This window comes from Sceloporus occidentalis, unplaced genomic scaffold (genome assembly GCF_023333645.1).
Source record: "Sceloporus occidentalis isolate IW3139 unplaced genomic scaffold, rSceOcc1.0.p SCAF_123, whole genome shotgun sequence".
In the NCBI taxonomy this organism is placed as follows: Eukaryota; Metazoa; Chordata; class Lepidosauria; order Squamata; family Phrynosomatidae; genus Sceloporus; species Sceloporus occidentalis.
The window spans coordinates 300,055-318,750 of NW_028317103.1; the positions used below are offsets into that span (position 1 = coordinate 300,055).

General features: G+C 41.0%; 1 protein-coding gene across 1 annotated transcript in view; it reads right to left on the reverse strand.

Annotated features, from left to right (window-relative positions):
* Positions 1 to 8,869: 8,869 nt before the first annotated feature.
* Positions 8,870 to 18,696, reverse strand: part of LOC149282077 (glutaminyl-peptide cyclotransferase-like) — a 64,034-nt gene continuing 54,207 nt past the window's right edge. Inside the window, exons 4-7 of the mRNA XM_089498631.1 lie at positions 13,567 to 13,734; positions 12,226 to 12,325; positions 9,838 to 9,954; positions 8,870 to 9,015 (exon numbers count right to left, since the gene is read on the reverse strand). Coding sequence (XP_089354757.1) covers positions 8,870 to 9,015; positions 9,838 to 9,954; positions 12,226 to 12,325; positions 13,567 to 13,734 — 531 coding nt within the window. The remainder of the gene's footprint in view (positions 9,016 to 9,837; positions 9,955 to 12,225; positions 12,326 to 13,566; positions 13,735 to 18,696) is intronic.

Consider the following 18,696-nt stretch of genomic DNA (forward strand, 5'->3'; position numbering starts at 1 on the left):
TCTTGAAGCATAAAACATGTAGCTGCTTCGAAATTCATACATACTCTCCAGGCCTTGGTATAGTTACCAAAGTGGTCTTAGCCACTCATGCCAACAGCAATTCATTTAACAAGGTACGATCAATTCCCACACGTAAGATGGCACTTGAACTGGCTCTTTCTCTGCATTTGGTGCCACCTTGACCACTGCAAGCTAGAAATAGCATCAGCTATGCAGTTAATTTTTCCTTCAATATGAATTGCCTTGAGCCAAATATTATTGCATAAACATCCAGTGAAGGAAAAAATAATTAGATTTTATGGTAGGTTGATTTGAACAGTGAGAGACAGAATAACAACTAAAAAATCCAGAATAACGCATTTCAAATAAATTATAAATTGATTTGCATTTTACTCAGTGAAATTAGTATTTGACCCCTTTGCAAAACATGACTTAGTACTTGGTGGCAAAACCCTTGTTGGCAATCACAGAGGTCAGACGATTCTGGTAGTTGGCCACCAGGTTTGCACACATCTCAGGAGTGATTTTGTCTCACTCCTCTTTTGCTCCTCCTCTCCAAGTCATTAAGGTTTCGAGGCTGACGTTTGGCAACTCGAACCTTCACCTCCTTCCACAGATTTTCTATGGAATTAAGGTCTGGAGACTGGCTTGGCTACTCCAGGCCTTGTGCGTGTGTTTTGGGTCATTGTCATGCTGGAATACCCATCCATGACCCATTTTCAACGCCCTGGCTGAGGGAAGGAGGTTCTCATCCAAGATTTGACGTACATGGCCCCATCCATCGTCCCTTTGATGCAGTGAAGTTGTCCTGTCCCCTTAGCAGAAAAACACACCCAAAGCATAATGTTTCTACCTCCATGTTTGACAGTGGTGATGGTGTTCTTAGGGTCATAGGCAGCATTCCACCGCCTCCAAACACAGCAAGTTGAGTTGATGCCAAATAGCTTGATTTTGGTCTCATTTTACCACAACACTTTCACCCAGTTCTCCTCTGAATCATTCAGATGTTCATTGGCAAACTTCAGACGGGTATGTACTTTCTTGAGCAGGGGGACCTTGTGGGCGCTGCAGGATTTCAGGACGGTGTAGTGTCTTACCAATTGTTTTCTTAGTGCAGGGGTCCTCAAACTTTTTAAACAATGGGCCAGTTCACGGTCCCTCAGACCGTTGGAGGGCCGGACTATAGTTAAAAAAAAAAAAACTATGAACAAATACCTATGCACACTGCATATATCTTATTTTGAAGTGAAGAAACAAAACGGGAATAAATACAATATTTAAAATGAAGAACAAGTAAAGTTAAATCAACAAACTTACCAGTATTTCAATGGGAACTATGGGCCTGCTTTTGGCTAATGAGATGGTCAATGTCCGGTTCCATATTTGTCATTGCTAGTCGTAACAAGTGATGCAAGTGTTCATCCGTTAGTCTAGATCTGGTTGGAGATTTCAGATGTTTCATTCTGGAAAAAGTCTGTTCACAGATATAAGTGCTGCCAAAGATGGTTGCCATTTTGAGTGCATGGTTCCTGAGATGAGGATATGTCTCAGAGGGGAGAGATGCATAGAAACTATGAAGGCTGCTTGAGTTAAAATACTGGCATGTTAAATGCCCATGGGGTGTCTACTTTTTTAAAAAAAAAGAATGTTTTGATGGGGTTAATTGAATTGGCCAGGTTCAACAATGTCCCAATTAACACACGGAGAAGGATGACCACATGTCTAGTTTCCAATTTGAAAAATGCACACGTCCCAAATGTAGCTTTTGAGCCCCCAAACAACCCGACAAACCCATGCATGTTCTCAGGAGATATTACTGAAAACATATTGGGGTGTTGTGTGACAGTGGCATATGCCAGGAGCTATAGATTTATACCTACAGTACAATATGTATGTGAAAAATACACACAAAAAAATACTACTACTAACTATGACAAAGGCTGGTGGTAGAATTAGTGCATGGAAAGAGTTAAAATACCAGCATTTGAAATACCCTCGGGTGTCTAGTTTTCAAAAACATATGGTTTTATTGGGCACACTGAATTGGCTGGGCTCACAGATGTACCAAATAGGGCATGGGATCACCAAATAAAGTTCAACATTGAAAAATGCACATGTCCCAAATGAGGCCCTTTTGCCCCCAAACAACCAGGCAAACCCATGCATGGGTAGTATCACTGCACTCAGGAGATGTTACTGAACACATGTTGGGGTGTTGTGTGACAGTGGCATATACCAGGAGCTATAAATTCATACATGAAGGAAAATGTGTGGGGGGAAAAACACAATAAAATTACTACCACAAAGTTTGACAGATACTGGCAGTAGAATTAGTGTATGTAAAGAGTTAAAATACTAATATTTTAAATACCCTGGTGTGTCTAGTCTTCAAAAATATATGGTTTGATGGGGTAAATTGCATTGGCCGGCTTCAAAGATACCCGAAATAGCACATGGGGAGGAATTACCAGATTTGGGAAAAATGGTTTTCAAATAGCAAAAATGCTAAAGATTTTTCAAGTAAGAGTCAGAAAAAGTTCTTTTTTCACCATATTTTATACTTTATTGTAAATGATATGATACAATCAAAATAATGACATCTAAAAAAGCCCCTCTTGTCCTGGAAAAAACAATACATAACTTGTGTGGGTTCAGTAAACAGGACAGAAGAAAATTACCGATAAACACAAGCACCACAGGAATGTTAAAACGTTTTATGTCACGAAGGGGTACAAAAATAAAATCATTGTCACGGCATGGTGGCACCCCCATGATGAGCGGAACCCAGGGCGGACTGTGCCCCCCCTAGGTACGCTACTGGCTGGAACACTTGCAGGGGGCATTTGGGGCAGCGACTTTTGCCGCTCCCCTTAAATGTCCTCTCATATGTTTTGACCATGTGCCTTGTCACCCACTGGTGGTTATGATTGCCAGCATTGCCAACTGTGGTGCTAGGATCTGATATCCAGCAGGTTTCAGCCAGAAGTCAGGGAACTGCCGTTTTTACCATCCTCCCCACAGTCTACAATAGTGACCCCCTACTGGGCTGTGGTGGGCTGAGTGCAAATACTGAGCCGTGTGCAAAAGAGGACCTGATGGAGAACTGTGTGTGGTTTGTTGTGTCTATTGTATGTAATTTACCCCTTTTACTGTTTAAATATTGGTGTGCTTCCAAATAAACGCCTAAAGCCCTATTTTTACCTCAACATGAGTGCTGTCTGATGCTTGAGGTGGGCTGCTATGATACTTTATTGTCCTTTTCAGAACAATAGCCACACTGTGTAGCTAAGTTTCCATTAGCCACAGTGCCAGTTCAGCTCCGATCCAGCAGTGTCCCCCCTTCTCTCAACAACGCTGGTTCTATGTGTCGCTGAAGGGGTTAATTGCTGGTGTCTCGGCAGAAGGAAGCAACATTTGGTGGGACTACCTAGCGGCAGCTACAGAGCGTCCCATCACAGGTGGGGTGACCTGCCTTGGGTGCAACTCATCAGGCAGGCTGTTTCACAGCAGAGGTGGCACAGGCAGGCTGCTTCAGGGGCAGAGGTGGTACAGGCAGGGTTTTTCAGGGGTAGAAATTGGACAGGCAGGCTGTTTCAGGGGCAGTGATGGCACAGGCAGGTTGTTTTAGGGGCAGAGGCCTACCACCATCAATGTCTGGCTTAGCGTATAGTGATAGAGGTAATGCTGCACTACCGTCAATGTCTTGCTCAGTGTATAGTGATGGGAGTTACGCTGTACCACCATCAATGTCTGGCTCAAAATACTGTCATAGGAGTTTTTCTGTAGCATATCTTTTTAGTAAATTTTATTTATTTTAACGTATTTAATTTATTCATGTTAATTTAAAACTTTTTTTTTTTACTCTTTACAAAATTTGTGAAACAAATATTCTTGCCAACATTATTTTTTTTTTTGTGGGGAGGGGGGTGCCACATACAGAATCTGCTTGGATGACAACTACTCTCGGTACATCCCTGGGTGACATGGTAACTGTTTGGAAGATCTTCACTCATTATTACTGCCCTTGTTACATTTTGTCTCATAGGCAACATTTTTGTATAATACAATAAATAAGGTGTAATTTATTCATACAGGAATTTTCACTTAAATGAGTGAAAAGGGGTTATACGAGTAAGAAAAATAAAGATGTGGAATTCACTACCTGGAGACATTAGAGGATGGGCCTTTCCTGAGCCTACTAAATAGGTAGGTAGTGTAAATTTATATGTGTGTATATATAACTGGTGTGTGTGTGTGTGTGTGTAAGTGACTGTTTATAAGAATGTGTAAATGCATGTGAATGCAGTGGTGTAGGGTCAAAACTGCAACAGGGCCTGTCTGGAGCTGGGTGACCCCTACGAACACTTGTTCCTGTCTCCTCTCGTCGGTTCAATTGTTCCGCAATGGACCTTCTGACCTGGACCTCTCGGTCCGAGTCAGAAGGGCCCTTTCTAAAGAATTTTGAACCGACAAGGGGAGATAGGAACATAGTGGGGTCATGTGGTGAAACTGAGGCTGTGAGGTCTGTTGTTGCAGCGTGTGTGGGGGGGTATGCATGTCTGTGTACAAGTGTAGGTGAGCATGAATGTCCATGTGTAAGTGTATGTGAGATATATTATAATATTGTTTTTAATTAACAAAAAACATGTAAGCAGTAAACAAAAGACATGTTACATCCATTAAAATGCTTTATTCTTGCAGTGTGACAAGAACATGCTAACAAGGAAATTCAGTAACCAGAACACTGCAATATCTAGAGAACATCACCATATTGGTTATAACGACCAAGGTACCAAGGATCAGAAAAGAGACAGGAATACTAGTTAACACACCTTTATTGGTAAAAAATAAGCCAAATCAGAATCCAAAAGCATAAACCTAAGACGAGCCAAGGTCAGGAACCAGAACAGGTAGTCATACAAGACAAGATCAGGAATGGAAAGGTACTTGTAGTCAGGAACAGGCGGGAGTCAGTATACAGGAATCAGAAACATCAGCCAGGCAAGAATCAATACAATAACCAGAAAGTCTGCTGATCAGGTGTGATACCACAAAAGGGCAATGAGCAACTGACTCAGCTTAGCAATTATAGCCGCAGCATGAACAAAGAGGAGGGGTTAGCTGGGTTCAGAGGCTATAAAGGGAAGTGGGTGTTGCCTAACAAACAGAAACCATGAGGCAAGCATTGCAGCTAGGCCACAACCCTGACAATACCCTTATCTTAAATGTTGGCTTTCACTCTGATTACAAGCAACCCCCAAGTCCATTGAGACAGTCGTACAACCATTTTATGGTTTCAGAAACCACATCGAATACATAACATCTGAAATAAAATGTGTTTCCGTGAGTGTTTAAAGTGCCCTATTGTGTGATCTTATGACTGAAACCGAGTAGACAAGATAGGTAAACATTAGTTAAATGATATTCTCGGAGATATTACCTGTGCCATGCGCTACACCAGAAAGGCAGCGGGAGATTAGGCAGCTAAATGCATGGCTGAAGTCTTGGTGTAAGAAGGAGGGCTTTGGGTTTTTAGAGCACTGACTTTTCTAAAATGAGAATATGTGTAGAGGAGTCATTATCAGACTGGGGCAATTTAAATGGAGTCCAGGAGAAATGGGCTTATTTAAAAGTTGTATTATTGAAGATAACAGAAAGTTGTATTAGGCTGGTCAGTAAGAGTAAAAAAATTAACGAAACCGCTGTGGTACTCTGCAGAAGGGGCCAAAATCGTAAAAGACCAGAAGTCAGCCTTTAGTAGATACAATAATACCCAAAGTGAGGAAGATAGATGGATCTATAAAATTAGGCAGGAAGAAGCAAAGAAAGTTATAAGAGCTGCAAAATCACATGCAGAAGTCAGTAAAAAATGGAGATAAAACATTTTTTAGATATATAAATGAGAAAAGGAAAGTAAAACAAGAATTAGTTCGATTAAAAAGAAAAGGAATGTATGTAGAAGAGGATAACGGTCTAGCTGACTGCCTTAATGAATATTTCTGTTCAGTTTTTACAAATGAAAATAAGGGCAATGGAACCTCAATTAGGAAAAAAGACTCAGTCATTTGAAATATGTGAGTTTATCGAGGCGGAGGTTCTACTTCAGTTGTCTAAGGTAAAGACAAATAAGTCAATGGGGCCTGATGGGATACACCCCAAGTTATTAAAAGAGCTTGGGGGTGTACTAGCAAAACCGTTAACTGATATATTTAACGAATCATTGGTAACGGGAGTCGTCCCAGGGGATAGGAAAGTAGCGAATGTTGTGCCCATTCACAAAAAAGGCAGTATGGAGGAGTCGGGCAACTACAGGCCAGTTAGTCTTACATCTGTAGTGGGGAAATTAATGGAAACAATATTAAAGGAAAGGATTGTTGAACATCTGAAGTGACATGGGTTTCAAGATCAAAAACAACATGGGTTTACCTCAGGAAGATCATGCCAAACGAATCTTATTCATTTTTTTGATTGGGTGATTAAAGTAATTGATCAAGGTGGTGCTGTAGACATTGCGTATCTGGATTTCAGTAAGGCCTTTGACACTGTGTCACATAGAAGATTTATAAATAAACTGCAATCTCTGAGTTTAGATCCCAATGTTGTTGAATGGATTAGGGAGTGGCAGAGTGACAGACAACAGAGGGTTGAAGTCAATGGCGTATATTCAGAACAAGGTCTTGTAACCTGTGGGATACCTCAGGGATCTGTACTTGGACCCATTCTCTTTAATATTTTTATTAGTCATATTGCAGATGGTCTTGATGGAAAGGTATGTTTTTTTGCTGACGACACAAAAATTTACAACAGGGTTGATGTTCCTGGAGGAAGAAACCAAATGGCAAATGATTTAGGTAAACTGGAAAAACGGTCAGAGTGGTGGCAACTAGCATTTAATGTGGATAAACGCAAAGTAATGCATCTAGGGCATAAAAACCCAAGGGCAGAGTATAGAATACTTGATACTGTCCTAACCTCAATGTGTGAGGAAAGGGATTTAGGGGTAATTATTTCTGAGGATTTAAAGGTAGGTAGACAATGCAGTAGAGCAGCAGGTAATGCTAGCAGAATGCTTGGTTGTATAGGGAGAGGTATTAGCAGTAGAAAAAGGGAAATGCTCATGCTGTTGTACAGATCACTGGTGAGACCTTACTTGGAGTATTGTGTACAGTACAGGAGACTGTATCTCCAGAAGGATATAGATATGTTGGAGAAAGTTCAGAGAAGGGCTACTAAAAATGGTTTATGGATTACAGAATAAACCTTACCAGGACAGGTTAAAGAATCTTAACCTATATAGCCTGGAAGAAAGACGTGACTGGGGGGAGGGTAAGATACAAACATTTAAATACTTAAAGGGAATCAACAATATAAAAGAAGAGAGTTTATTTAAAAGGAGAAATACTACCCCAACAAGAGGACATAGTCATAAGCTAGAGGGGCAAAGGTTTAATGGTAACATCAGAAAATATTACTTTACGGAGAGGGTAGTGGACGCATGGAATAGCCTTCCATCAGAAGTGGTAGATGTTAATACAGTAAAGGCATTTAAGCAAGCATGGGATAGGCATAAGGCCAAGCTAGATATAGGATAAGGGCAGGTACTAAAGGAAAGTACTCAGAGGTTGGGTAGACTGGATGGGCCTACTGGTTCTTACCTGCCATCACTTTCTGTTTCTATATTTAACTATTGTCTGACTGTGGGTCACGGTGCTGACAGGAACCACTGCATCAACCCCTAGGTGAGTTGGGCGTCTACTAGATTTGTGCATTCTAAATCATCGGAATTGCAAATTTACAGAATTTTGGTAAATTCTGTGATTTGTAGGAAGCCCCCAAAACAAGGATAGACTCCCCCACACGAATCAGACGAAAACTAAGCAAAAAGATGTGATTTTTTTGTCTAAAATTCGTGGACCCACATTCACTCACACTCTCTCACACATTTTTGTTCAGTCTCTCTCTCATGCTTTCTAAATGTTTACCTACCATCTCTGTTTCTTAACACCTTAAGGACAATGGGCGGTCCCTAAACCCATTGAAAACAATGCATTTTGAGCCTGTACATGTACAGGCTTTGTCATTAAAGGGTTAATCTTCTAGCTTCTCCCTTGGCTTTAATCTACTATCTTTTATCTGCGTCCATATCTCTGCGGACATAACCTGGAGGAAACTTCCACCAAATTGGAGACATCCTCTCCCCTATCCATTGTTGAGGACGTCAATGACAGTCCTAATTTAAACTCATTGCAATATGGTGGAAGATCAGGGCAATACCAGGGTATCGGGAAAGGACCGCAAGTGCCGCCATATTGCCATAGTTCAAGTTAGGGTAAAAATTCCCCCAGTCCGCAGAGGCACAGACAATGATAGAAGATTGCAGATTGCAGATTAAAGATAAAAGGAATATGAAGATGATGCAGAAGTGGTTGCTGGAAGTGGTTAGCAGAGAGGGTAGGGAAACATTTAGAGAGTGTAAGAGAGAGAGAACGAGAATGAGAGTGTGAGTTTCTATGATGAAACCTCTTTCACCTGGCAGGAAGGAAAGCCAAGCAACTGCTTGTACATGGGAAGTGTGTTTAACAGGTCAAATGCCTGATACTGCTGATTTAAATTACTATTCAACTGATAAACGCTTAATAAATTAAACAATGAAATTGAAAATGTACCCTTTATTTTTTTTCTGTAGCTTGAGATAGCTATGTTAGTCCAGTAGAGTAGTGTAAAAGAAATTGGTATAGGATTATGAAATGTCACGAGGCAATACTATACTATTTTGTATATACTCAGGAAATTGCTTTGTGGGCCAATATAAACAACCAAATGTTACAAGTGGGAAATGTTCTATAATTAAACCAATGGTGAGTACAAACTATATTTTGAGATATTCTACTACAAACACTTGAATCATTTTGCTGATGTTGTCAATAGTATCAGGATGAAGATTTTTTTCATTGTCTTCCATTGTGTGCCAAACATTTGGAAACGGAGAAGGAATAAGGTGGAGAACCGGAACACCTATATAAAACAAAAAATATTTATATGGTGAAAAATCTATGATCTATATACTTTAGCCCCCAAAAACTATTTAACATTAAATCAGTGCAAATGTGGTACAGCAATCACTCCCTTTACAACTGTCTAGAAGCAAGACTGCATGATCTGTTTAAATGGTACAAGAGGTACTTTAGTCACTTGATTAATAAATAATAAATAATGGCCATTTTTATTATTCACTAAGCCAAAGTTGGACAAAAACATGTTTCTCTAACAAAAGGTGCCACGTAAAGATGAAAGTTTTGTTCCCTTTCGCATTAACTCCAGTTATGTCTTTTTTTATATAGCATGACTCTTTCTACCTCATTGTGGAAATATATATTTGCACTTTTATATTCCAACTAAAATTTTGAAGTCTGCAGGAAGGCTGAACTGCTTCATTAAACAACTACATATCATCCAAAAGTAGTCACTTATTGAGATTTACACATCTCTCAATAAACACAACTAGCTGCCTTCACCTCTTACATAATTAGTTGAATAGAATCATCTGTAAAATTGAAGTGTCAAAATTATGTTATAAACCATGTTTCTGAAATGCAAATCAGACATGATGATCAATGAATTCAGAGAAAGGAGAATCAACCATATATTTATACCATATAAAGGCAACAAGGTCTAGAAATGGTTAAGTAGAAAGTACAAAATATAATTATATTATACTCTTATCCAGAAAAGAGGTGGTATCCCATCACAGCTGGCTTCCCTCCTTATAATCTACTTAATTTGATACATGCTGGACGCTAATGTCAGAAAGTAAATGTTAATATATGTATGTCTTACCTCTTTGTAAGAACGGTACATGATCATCATCAACTGGCCGTGCACGCAAACTACTTTGAAAATACTTGACATCAGGAGAATGATTTTTTAGTAAATTTAAACTGTGAAGTCTTTTTTCTAAAAACAAAGCAAACAAACAGATTGCTATTACAATAAATTCAAACAGAGAGCTTTTTAAAATAACTCCTATTATGAGACAGCAAATTCTGATAAAATATAGATGCATAATAGCATTTTGTGAACACAGTCATCTATTTAACCTTGGAGAGATAGCAGGTAAATAAAAACACATGGTGATCTTTAAGATCAGTTTCCCACTTCTAAATATATTTTTTAAAAGGTAGAATTTAAATACATAAACTAATTCAATACAACAATAAGCATCCCAAATTAAACAAATAATTATCCTGAACTATTTGGTTTGGGTGGGATTGCAAGTTGTGGAAACTAATGCAAACAGTAGGGAGTAAAATAAAATACAGCTTTTTATTTGCCATTCTGACTAGATGTTACATAGTAACAGTCTATTCAATCTATCCAACATATCCTTAACCCTGTAAGTGCTGGAGGATATTTCCACGGGATGCTAGGATACTTTCACATCCCTTTGCTTAGTCACAAATCCTGGGAAAAGTTTAAATTTTATCCATGGAAAGCGTGTTTTTTTCCATCAGAGGTTAATCTTTTTATTGTTAGATGACTTAATGTGAATTTTGCATTGTAGTACATGATATGAAGTCTTACATACCAAAAAACAAAATGACCCCCACAAACGATGTACTCCCTGAAAGTGCACCCCCTGTGGATTTTAAAGAACTCCTTTCTAGACAGCCTACAGCAATAACAAATCTTCCAAGAACTTTTTTTCTTAGCTTTTTTACATTTCAGGATGAATCCTTGGCTAACCCGAACAAGAAAGAAACTAAATATCAGATTGGTACTTTTAATATAGTGTGTGCACTTTCATTCTTGTTTGTGTGTATACGTTGGTCATGTCAACAGCACATAAAAATCACAGTTCATATGCTTTTAAGGGTAGTTACCCCACCTACCACACAGGTGCCTCATTAATAGAGTTCAGAGAGGGTTTTAAATAGCATGTGAAGTCTCACTAATTCAGAGAGCCCCACGGCAAATAGAGAAAGTGGCAGATGCAGATTGCTACTGCAAAAATGCTTAGATGAAAAAGTTAAATTTTATTCATTGGAACAAAACAGTGATCACATTATTCTTCACAATATTCTTGTAAGAAACTTCTTTTTCTAGCACTGCATCATCCAATGAATACCTCATCTGAGATACATTATTAATTTATTTTTTTTAAATTGCACACAGGTCATGGTGCAAAGTGGTCTGCCAGTATGTTTATGTAAAAGGTCCTCTCTTAAGGGGGAAGGACTGTGAAACCAACAGGAATTGTGTGATTGATGGGGTTAACGCTGCACTGTCGCTCTCATGGGGACCCAATCAACAAACAACCCTCCATCCCTGAAGCTGCCTGTGGCAGCTGAAAATGCGATCGTTGGTTTACCTGCAATTGCATTTTTGAGCCTACATGTGGCTTGGGGTGGCTGTGCTAGTCTACCCAGACACCTGGGCAGACAACAGCAGTGCCCTCGCGAACACCAAAATTGTGGTGACGTGGGGGCATTTTTTTGGGATGAAGTACTGGGTACGTCACAGAACTGTTGAGCCGACTTGAGCATGGCAGACCTGGTATGTCACCATGCTAAGGGGTTAAACACCTGCCCAAAAATGTGTACAGTAGTTGGAGGAAGGCACATTCCTGATCCACATGACTGTGTCCCGGAGTACAAAGCAAGATACATAAATACATGATTTGATGAGTTTTGTGTAGAGGAATTCCAAGTGGCCTGCACAGAGCCTCACAGAACACATCTGGGATAAATTGTAAGCTAATTATACACAAGGTTGCCAGAGAGGAGGATCCAGGTCCCCTGCATCGCTGTGGGGGATCTGGATCTTAGACTTGTAGTCAGACCTCTATAAGACGAGGGGTGTTTTTCAGAGCATTTGCTCTGAAAAAACCTTGTCTTATATTAGAGCAAATACAGTACTAATGGAAAAAGGATATACCGTATTTGCTCGATTATAAGACGTGTTTTTTTCAGAGCAAAATACCCCTCATCTTATATTCAAGGTGGTCTTATAATCAGACCTCAAATAGTCTGACTACAAGACTAAGATCCAGATCCCCCGCAGCTGCCTGGCAGCCAGTGGAAATCAACCTCTGCTGCTGTTGACACTTCTGCCGGGGCTTCTATGACAACCTCGAATATTTGCTCTGAAAAAAACCTGGTCTTACAATCGAGCAAATACGGTACTAATCACCCCCTATTAAACATATAAAAACAAAGTATATCTTACCAATACTTTGAAGTTTCTTGTGCCATCTGTGGGTATTTTTAAAATAACTTGGAAAAATTGGGTTTGCTGCTCCAATCAAATCAAGCAGAACAAACAAATCCTAGAAAAGGAAACAAATTTGCAATTTATTTAAAACAATATCTGCATTCCTTTCATACACACTTAGTTAAAAAAAAAAGCTAAACCATTCTTTTCAGATTTTTCAAACTTTTCAGATTTACATTGTTTAAATGAAAGCAGACAAGACAAAACAAAATTAGATACATTTCCCTGTATTAATTATGCAGCCTTCAGTCACATCGAACTTATGAACAACCAAAACTGAACTGTTTTCTACATTGTACCACCATGTAAAATATGATGGAGGTATATAAATATATTAATTATATAACTTATGCTTTATTAATAAACAAGCATTGCTATTATTGCTCGGTTAATCCACACTTATAATTTATAGTAGCTGCTGGTTAACATAGTAAACATAAACATAGTAAATCACAACCTCGGAACCTTGTCCGTCACTTGTAGCTCTTCTGGACTGCCGCACGTCTGCTACCATGTTTTCAGATCTCATTTGCACTCTGCTTCTTTACCAATTCATTTTGGCTGGCCATCCATATAGCCTCATCAAGTGTCATTTTTTTCTCAGCTCCAAACTCACAGAACTCTGCTAATTTGTAAAGGCTGTGATTCCGCAGATTCACCTATACACTGGGTGCGCTTGTAAACAGGCTCTCTCATGAATCACATTCCGCCTGGGCACAAAATGGGCACTGAGCTTATTCATGACTATATCAAAGTCCTGTTCTTCCTCATCCCGAATGTAAAGATATTATACACTGGCTCCACATCTTTTCCCATAGAATATAAAAGAGAATTAAGTTGTACTTCACCAATCTCCTTGCCCAGTTTGGATACAATCCTGAAGCATGCAAACCGCTGTTTCCAGGTAGGCCATGATGCAGGCTAGGTGAAGTCAAATGGCTCAGGTGGAGTGAGGTGCACAGGTGAGTACTTCTGACACCATGTCATGAAACAGATACAACACTGGGCTGCTTTCAACACTTGTTTGATGCAGAGGTTAACTGGAGGGCAGACATAAACTGCGTCCTGCTTGAGTCCTGTCTTTGAGGACTGCCCTCCGCGGGCTGCCCCCTACTTTGATATCACTTAGGCACTCATCACTCTACCTAACAAAATGAGATCCCTGTGCTAGACACTGTTGCCTCCTGCCTGGCTCATTAAAACGAATTACAAGATCACTAAATGTCCCAAATGTTGTACCCTTATAAATTTGTATGTATCTTAAATGAAATGTATAAAGTAAGCCAATATACTTACAATTCCATCAAGCTGATTTGTGTCTTTGGCACCGGGTGGGTGAGGAGTATTTTCCATTTTTTGTGCTAAATGCTGTGATCCATAGAGGGAATCATATGGTGACCATCGATAAAATGCTTCCTCGCCATCAAAGAAAATCAGCTTTAGTGAAAGATCTGTGTTTTTCTGCTGAAAAAAACAAAAAAAATCTTTATGTTAAGAAATTGCCTGAATTTACTTTTAGGTAAAAAAAATATTTATCATTGAACCTTGTTTGTAATTGAATTCTGGAAATCGATGTTAAGGATTTAATTAATAGATTATATCTTTAAGATATTTCATCACTGGGAATTTGGATTTTTAAGGAAACCGCTAATTCATTGTGTCTCCCAAGTAAGTCTTTTAGATGATAAGTCCTCACAAATCCCTTTATTATTTTTCCCATCCTAATATCCTTTTTTCCTAAAAGCTCATAATGCTTAATGGTTATGGGCATATGAAGGCGCTCTACAGACCAGAAAGTAGCAATGATAAGTTTATAAACATGGGTTAATGAAGCAACCAACATTAATTATTTTTACTGGTTACATAATGTTTTGGTAAACCCTTGAATCGTTTTGCCAGGCTTCTTGCTGCACCTATAACAAAAGGTCTTTGGTTATGTAATTGTAGAAGGTTTGTGTCTTGGGAATTGCTTATTATTTGTTTGCTAAGAGATGCTGTCAGACTCCATGCTTTATGTGCTGCCATAGTATGCATACGGTTCTTTGTATGTATTTATCTTAGTTTATGTATTTTTACACTTTGAGGAAGAGTGTTCTCTTTGTGGGTAGCTGCGGTCTTATTTGGGGAATAATATATATTTTCACTTTTGTCACTTATTCACCTTAACACATCACACGTGATTTTAGGTTTTTTTCACGTTTCTTTGTATTTAACCTGCTGTACCCTGTGCCACGCTGTGTAGCAAAGCTTCGGATAGCTACCGTGCCAACGCTGCTCCGGTGCAGCGACGTCCCCCATTCTATCTACAATGCTGGTTCTGCCTGGCTCTGAAGGGGTTAATTGTTGGTGTCCCTGCAGGAGGAAGCAACGTTTGGCGGGAGTACCCAGTCGGGGTACAGGTCGGTCCCGTCACAAGGGCACGCATATACAATAAAACCCTTATTTCTTCAGAATGAGAAATCAGATATTAAAGTACATTTTGTCACGTTCACTAGCACCAAGGGCACTCACTGCAGGAGTTCTTCTGCCTAGAGAACCGCCAGGTAACTCAGGACTTAGACGATCCCAACAGTGAGGAGGCCGCCCTGCTGGCAGAAAAAGGTAGGTACTGAGCTGAAGCAGCGAGGCGCAGCAAGATGCAGGTAAGTAGAACAGGATAGCCGAGTCCTTACACAACACAGATAGTCAGAGCAGCAAGGGTTCCGCTAAACTATGCAGGTAGTCGGACGAGCCAAGAGTCAGGTACTCGATGCAGGAAGTCAGACGAGCCAAGGGTCAGGTACACGATGCAGGAAGTCAGACGAGCCAAGGGTCAGGTACACCATGCAGGAAGTCAGACGAGCCAAGGGTCAGGTACACCATGCAGGTAGTCAGACGAGCCAGGGGTCAGGTATACTAAGCGGGTAGTCAGACGAGCCAAGGGTCAGGTACACCATGCAGGTGTCAGGTATACTAAGCGGGTAGTCAGACGAGCCGGGTCGGTAAACAGGAGTCACAGGCAGAGGTACAGAATCAGCAGGCAAGGGGTAGTCAGGCAAATGAAGGTTCAAAAAGTAGTGCAGCAACAACTAACTCAGAGAAGGTAAATGGACCACAACAGCGTGACTGTGAAGAGTACTGCCGGATTTTAAAATCCATTGCCACTCAAAAGCCACACCCTCAACTTGCGTCAGGGGCGTGTCCTTAAACTTCCCTCTGACCCACGGCTCCAGCTGTGGGAAATAGCTGCACCCCCAGTGGATCTTCTGGAGACCGGCAAACCGGTAAGTAACCTCCTCTGGGGATTCCTGAGTCCGAGATCTCAACCTAAGGCCTCCGTGAACCACAAGCGGACCGCCGCACAATAGGGCCCGGGACCGTGACACATTTCTTCTTCATGTAGAAAAAGAAAAATACAAAAAAGGATACCAATATGGTATTGTATTTTTTTATATATAATTGCTATCATGAATTACCATATTTGCTCGATAATTAGACGAGGATTTTTCAGAGCATTTGCTTGTAATCGAGGTCGTCTTCTAATCAGACCTCAAATGAGGTCTGACTATGAGACTAAGATCCAGATCCCCCGCAGCGCTGCAAGAGACCTGGATCCTCCTGTCTGGTAACCTCAGCTGCTGCCGGCACTTACACCGAGCGTCTATCACCGAGCGCCGGCGAAAGTGCTGGTAGCAGCCGAGGTTGCATACGCGCATAACTTCCTACTGCCGGGATAGCAGAAAGCAGAGCCCGAGGCATTTCTGGGGGCAGAGTGGCAAGCCTGGGGGCAGATGTGCATAACTGGGGTCAGGTTGGTAAATAAAAGGAAATAAAAACAAAAAAAATAGTTTACACGAATTAATATTTACTAGTCAGCGAGCAGGGGAAGAGAGGAGATACTGCGACACTGGATCCCGGGAGCGCGTAAGTAGTAGGTTTATGCCAGGTTTCTGTATCTCCTTCCGTGGATCTGGTGTGTTTTCATAATCTTTGCCTCGTTCAACGGTGGTCTCTGCAACGCTCAATAACAAGGTTCAGTAGGATTGATTAGTGGGCTTTTCACTGTCTCTCCACTTCCCGGATTACGGATATTCCCACTGAGGGTAGTGCCTAAAAAGAAGGTGAGCAAGTTCTGTTTAATAGATCCCGACCTAGGTGCTGTGCCCTATACCTTGTTTAATACGGCAGCTCATTGGGTCCTCAGTTTCTTGGGTAGTTTTTTTAGTGTCCTGTTTTCTGAGGTTGTCTAAGGTGTCTCTGCGGCAGGTCCAGTCTTTGGTCAGCAAACTCAATTTTGCATGCAGGGTCCTTTCTATGGAGCACGTTTTTTCTTGAAGGTTGTCCTTGGCTATGGCGAGGGTTAAGGCACTGCACTGTTTTGTCCATTTGACCAGGTGTTTGAAGGAGGACCTGCGGGTGTGGGCCTTTTTCCTGCAGGATTATAACGTGAAGTCCTTATTGTTGGGGTTCCCTGTCGCGAATAAGGACACTGAGTTGTGTACTGATGATTTGGGCTGCATGGGTTTTGGGCCTATTTTCAAGGATATTAGTGCATTGGGAGTTGGCCACCCTGGGCTTAACTGCTCTAGTGGCGGTTGAGATTTGGAGGGAGGGCTTGGTTCCTTTTTGGTGCGATAATTTGGCTGGTGGTTCAGGCAATGAACAACCTTACTTCTTGTTATGTGCCTGTACTTTGGTTGCTGTGCCGCCTTGTGCTCTGGTGTTTGCAGCTTAATCCGAGTTTCAGATAACAGCATTGCTAATTCTCTCTCTCGTTGGCTCCGATGAGGTTGGCATCCAGTTTCCCATGTGGATGTGGCAGCTGGGAGAGCTCCATGGACCTGCTCCATAGACTTACATGGGCGTTACAGTGTGCGTCATCGGCGAGTAGGAGGAGCAATCGGATATCCCAGCAGGGTCCTGTCCTACGAAGATCTTCCGGGTGAGATCAGCAATGCTGTGACCCGGAAGGGAATGCCGGATCGCACGGATCTCCCACTTGTGCCGGCAGTCGTTACAAGCGATCGGGCAGCAGAAAGCCTGGCTTCTGCTGACGAGAGGGAGCCCAGACTGTCAAACAACAGCCTTATCTCCTATGTGTCGGCAGGGATGTGTCCCTTTACAAACACATGTTCTGACATGTTTGTACCACGTGCTTATCACGTGTTAATGTTATTTAAAAAAAAATTATTATTGTATGTGTCATGGTGCAGAAGGCGAAGCGGACTGCGCGGTGGCCAAAATTATCCAAAGTTGACTTTAATTCAATATTCCAAGTATTATCTTGTTTATGTTACATAGTACATAAGGTTGAAAAATGACCTAAATCCATGAAGTTCAACCCTTCTGTCACAGGAGCCTCCGTGCCATGGGCTCCTGGAGGGGACTAAGTGCCAGCTTCCTTCCTACAGACTATGGGCCCTAGTAAGGAGTGCCAGGTTATCCAAATCGTAAGAGACTGTAAAGACTGTGGAGCTTGGAAACAGATTTGGGGTTCCTGCATTTTGGGACTGTGACGGTTCCCAGAGTCACCCTACCCCTCAGTTAATGTTATCCAGTGACACAAAGCCCTTTTGTGTGTTATTAATAAAAATTTATTTTATTATTGCCTTATTTCCTAACTGTTTACACACAGCACACTAAACTATTGAGATAATCTAATTAAGACAATGTGTATTCCTTATTTTAGTGGTGTGTTTAGGGTCATTGTTGTGCTGGAAAGTCCAAGAGTCTCTCATGAGCAGCTATTGTGCAGAAGAATGCACTAGTTTCTGACAACATGCTGCATTCATCTTGCCATCAATTTTCACATGATTATCTGTGCCTTTAGAGCCCAAAACATCAGTGAGCCACCGCCATGCTTCACAGTGGGGATAGTATTTTTTTCGCTATAGGGCTTGTTGACCCCTCTCCAAACATAGCACTTATGGTTGTGAATATGAAGCTCTATTTTGGTCTTGTCACTCCAAATTACAGTGTGCCAGAAGCTGTGAGGCATGTCAAGGTGTTGTCGGGCATATTGTAACCAGGCTTTTTATGGCATTGGCACAGTAAAGGCTCCTTTTTGTCAACTCAACTCGAGCAAGTATCATACTGTGCTCCTTGAAACAACCACTTTTTCCAGAGCAGCATGTATTTCTCCTGGGGTTACCTGTGGGTTGTTCTTTGGTATCCAAAGATACCCATATTTTCTACTTCTTAATACGTGATTGACAGTAGTGACTGACATTTTCAAGGCTTTGAATATCTTTTTATATCCTTTCCATCTTTATAAAGTTCCTCTACCTTGTTACACAGATCTTTTGACAATTCTGTTCTGCTCCCCGTGGCTTAGTATCTAGCCTGCTCAGTGCATCTACGTGAGAGCTACCAAACTCATTTACTATTTATACACAGAAACTAATTTCACTATGAAAAAGCCACAGGTGTGGGAAATTAACCCCTAAT